Genomic DNA, 3964 nt, shown 5'->3' on the forward strand with positions numbered 1-3964 from the left:
GTTCAGTTCTTAATATAGATTAATTGCAATTTACACTTGAGTAATGGAAAGTGAGCCAAAGAAGAGTTTGAATACGCCAAAAGCAAAAGACAAGAATACCGCATAAATATTTAAGTAGGCCACCAGAAAATAAGAAGTGAGCTGAAAATGTGTAAAAAGAATATAAACTATGAGCAAAGTAAAAGGTGCTGCCAAAGTTTGCTATTAGATTGGATTTTTTTTTTTTTTTTGTGTCTGTTTTCTGCTTCTGGTTTCGGTTGGGGGCCAGTTTTGCATACTTTTGTGCGGGGCACATGGGAAATTTGCATTTTCCATTTCACGGCAGGCGTTCGCATCAAATGGAAAGCACCAACCCAAAAACGCGGCAGCCAATGAATGAATGGATGAATGAATGGCCAAGTGAGTCAGTGAATCAGTCAGTGAGGGAGTGGAGGAAGGTGATAGAGATGATGCTGTAGACGAGCGACTCAGTGAAAAGCAACAACAGCAATCCGATGATTTATTACACTTTTGATGTTATTGATATTTTATTTGTGTGCGATGAAGTAATTTAGTGGCACGGCAGACTGCAACCTGGAATTGCAACCTGCAATCGGCAAAAACAATGGCAACGTCAGAAGGAAACTACCAGCAACCTGATCCCAAGGAAAAGCCAAACGTTGCCTCGCCTATGATTTATTCTGACAGTGGAAAGTTATGCACACACTCAAGCACACACTAAGATATTTGTGGAGGCAGCAACTGGAGAAGCCATGTGGGATCTTTGGATTATCAGTCGAAGTCAATTGATATCAAAAGTGAAAGCTGAGTGCCTTAAACTTTTATGTCTTTAATCTGCAAGGCGCACACACGATAAAAAAATATACAAATATTTATACATTGAACACTTTTATTACACTTCTTGAACCTAAAAATTGTGAAAGGTATTCCAAAGTAAAAAAGCAAAATCTAATTCAATAAAGTCCAGCATCAAAGCAACCTGTGTGTTTGTTCAACTTCTCAGCTCGCTTCTCTCATTTCTCAGCTCATTTTTGTGTAACACACTGTTTCGGCAACACATTTCGATAGCTCGAAACAAAATCTCAGAATATACTTAAAGTAGATAAAAAAAAGCCGCGTAAAAAGAACATTTACAATGTCGTACACTAGCCGGTGCATTCAACGCTTAGCTCAGTCGACGCACAAGCTAATGCGCAGCAAGTCCGACTATTCGAAGACCATTTGCAATCTGAAGATCAACAAGAACACAAAAGTGATGGTGCAGGGATTCACTGGCAAACATGGTACTTTCCACTCCGAAGAATCCCTCAAGTATGGCACACAAATCGTCGGTGGTGTGTCGCCCAATAAAGGTGGCACCAAGCATCTGGACAAACCGGTCTTCAAGGATGTAAAGGAAGCGGTCAAAGAACTGAAACCCGATGCTACAGCAATTTTCATACCTCCCCCCACGGCTGCCGAGGGCATTTGTGCAGCCATTGAGAACGAGATCGGTCTGATTGTGGTCATCACCGAAGGCATTCCCCAGGTGGATATGGTGCGTATCATGCAGATGCTCAATAGCCAGGAGAAGAGTCGCCTCCTGGGTCCCAACTGTCCGGGCATCATCTCGCCGGAGCAGTGCAAGATCGGCATAATGCCCGGCGATATACACAAGCGTGGCATGATCGGCATTGTGTCGCGATCTGGCACGCTCACCTACGAGGCAGTGCATCAGACGACGGCGGCGGGATTGGGCCAAACTCTGTGCATTGGCTGCGGCGGTGATCCATTCAACGGCACCAGTTTCATTGATGCTCTCAAGATCTTTCTGCACGACAAGGAGACTAAGGGCATTATACTAATTGGTGAGATTGGCGGCTCCGCCGAGGAGGATGCTGCTGAATTCCTCAAGACCGAAAATGCTGGCTGCGAAGCCAAGCCTGTGGTCGCCTTTATAGCTGGCCAGACAGCGCCACCAGGACGACGCATGGGACATGCGGGTGCCATCATCTCGGGGGGCAAGGGTGCGGCCAAGGATAAGGTGAAGGCTCTGGAGGCTGCTGGCGTCGTTGTGGCCAACAATCCATGTCACATGGGCAAGATACTGCACCAGGAGATGGTTAAGCGCAAGCTGGTCAAGTAGAGAAGAGGTACGCACAATGGCATATATAATAAACAAATACGATAGATAGGAAAGCTTGCTCTTGGAAGTTTATAATGTTCTTTTTTGGCACTTATAAAATTTATTGCTTTTGCCAATTTTTGCTACCCACAAGCATTTCAATAGTTTAATCAGAAATTGTCATTTAAATGGTATTAAAATTGCGATCAATAAGAAAGTTTTTTTTTTATTTTTATTACTATTTAAATTTATACATATTACTGTAGGCTTACTTTATATAAATCTATATTTTGAATATAACAGACTAAATTTCATATAAAGTTTTTAGAATTTGCATAAATACTACCACTCTTAGGGATAGAGAGGAAGGTCAAGAGGATGGAGTCTTTTTAGACGACGGGGATGCAAGCTATTATCAAGTATAACTTTAGGTTAAATTTGTTGCAATTCTTCTTTAGCAAATATAATCGTTTATATTAAATATATGTGTTATTATATTTCAGTTTTTGTTGAAACAAATCTAAAGTGATTGGCTTGACATTGATTAAACCCTTCTGTGGATATAGTTTTATATATGAATTGTCCTTTAAACACTTTTTTTGTGCTTCAACTCTTCAATCCTTTTGCGCTTCCTCGTCTATTCTTATATGTGTTTCTTTATAAAGCCTGTCTTGTCTATTTCAGATATATTTTTGTACTTTCTATTTCATTTATTGTTTCAGTTATTTATCACAATTTGTTCTTTCTTGGTTTTAAATTATTTTGCTTTCTCAATAATTACTGACAGAATTTAACCATCAAAACCATTTCAATCAATTGAAAGAAACTTCACAACAATTGTATGTAAAACTACTAAAATTTTTTTTTTTTAAATACAATGCAACACTTTGTGGAAACTATCGATGCTTATCGATAAAGCAAACACGTTTACCAACACTACGCTCGAGACTTACACGTCAGCCTCTCTTCGTTTCGTTTGGATAATCAACTAAGTGCCTACAAGGGAATACTCATAGTTACTCACAGTTAGATGCAGTTATCGATAAGCAAAGGCACAAACACTGACTTGCACTTTTATGGGTCAACGAGGTGTGGACTCGAATCATTATTGCCACTATTCCATAGCACATGCTACATACTCGTTCTCTTTATAGAATGATATGGTCCTGGACGCCCGGCAATTGCATGACTTTCATTTGCTTTAACGCCAAGTTAAAGGCAGAAAGCTAATTTTGTTACCGTGTTGCTTTCAGTTGTTCTGTTGTTGTTTATTGTTGTTGAATTGCTGTTGTTGTTGCGGGGGTGTTGCATTTGTTTACCCTGTTGCGGTGCGATTGCCGCTGCCAATGCCACTGTGCCACATTGTGCCGCACTGCCATGCTGCATGTCATGTCGTGCCACCATTTTTCCATGTTTTGCCTAACTGTTGGCTATAAACTAATTACCACACATTCGTTTTTTTTTTGTTTTTTTGCTCTACTCAGCTTGTTTGTTGCTTTCTTGGCAGCTTGCTAGCGAGTTGTTTGTAGTTGTTTCGCTGTTTGTTTATTGTTGTTTGTTTGTTGGTGTTACTTTTCTGTTGTCTGCCAGCAATTATGTAGATAATTGACGTCACACGCGGCGTATGCGCAACATTTCGCGATGCTGTCAACTGGCAGCTGCTCTCCGTTACTCCCGGCCAACTACTTGACAAATATTTAAATCATTTGATGTCGGGCAAAATTCAGGTGTTTGCACAAGCCTCGCCTCGTCTCGTCTCGTACTTCTCTGTCTGTCTTCTCTTCTGCGCATAATTTAACTAAAAGCAATTCAAAATCAGCCCAGCAAAGTCAGAGGCAGTAGCAGCAGCAACAGCACTGA

The 3964-nt window shown here is 40.8% G+C and overlaps 1 protein-coding gene across 1 annotated transcript; it reads left to right on the forward strand.

The window, feature by feature from the left end:
- Nucleotides 1–1023: 1023 nt before the first annotated feature.
- On the forward strand, nucleotides 1024–2321 carry LOC133848458 (succinate--CoA ligase [ADP/GDP-forming] subunit alpha, mitochondrial). Its single transcript, XM_062284022.1, has one exon. It carries the CDS (start codon nucleotides 1136–1138, stop codon nucleotides 2123–2125), a length of 990 nt encoding a protein of 329 aa, XP_062140006.1. The 5' UTR covers nucleotides 1024–1135; the 3' UTR covers nucleotides 2126–2321.
- Nucleotides 2322–3964: the final 1643 nt, after the last annotated feature.

The sequence above is a fragment of the Drosophila sulfurigaster genome, chromosome X (genome assembly GCF_023558435.1).
Source record: "Drosophila sulfurigaster albostrigata strain 15112-1811.04 chromosome X, ASM2355843v2, whole genome shotgun sequence".
NCBI lineage: Eukaryota > Metazoa > Arthropoda > Insecta > Diptera > Drosophilidae > Drosophila > Drosophila sulfurigaster.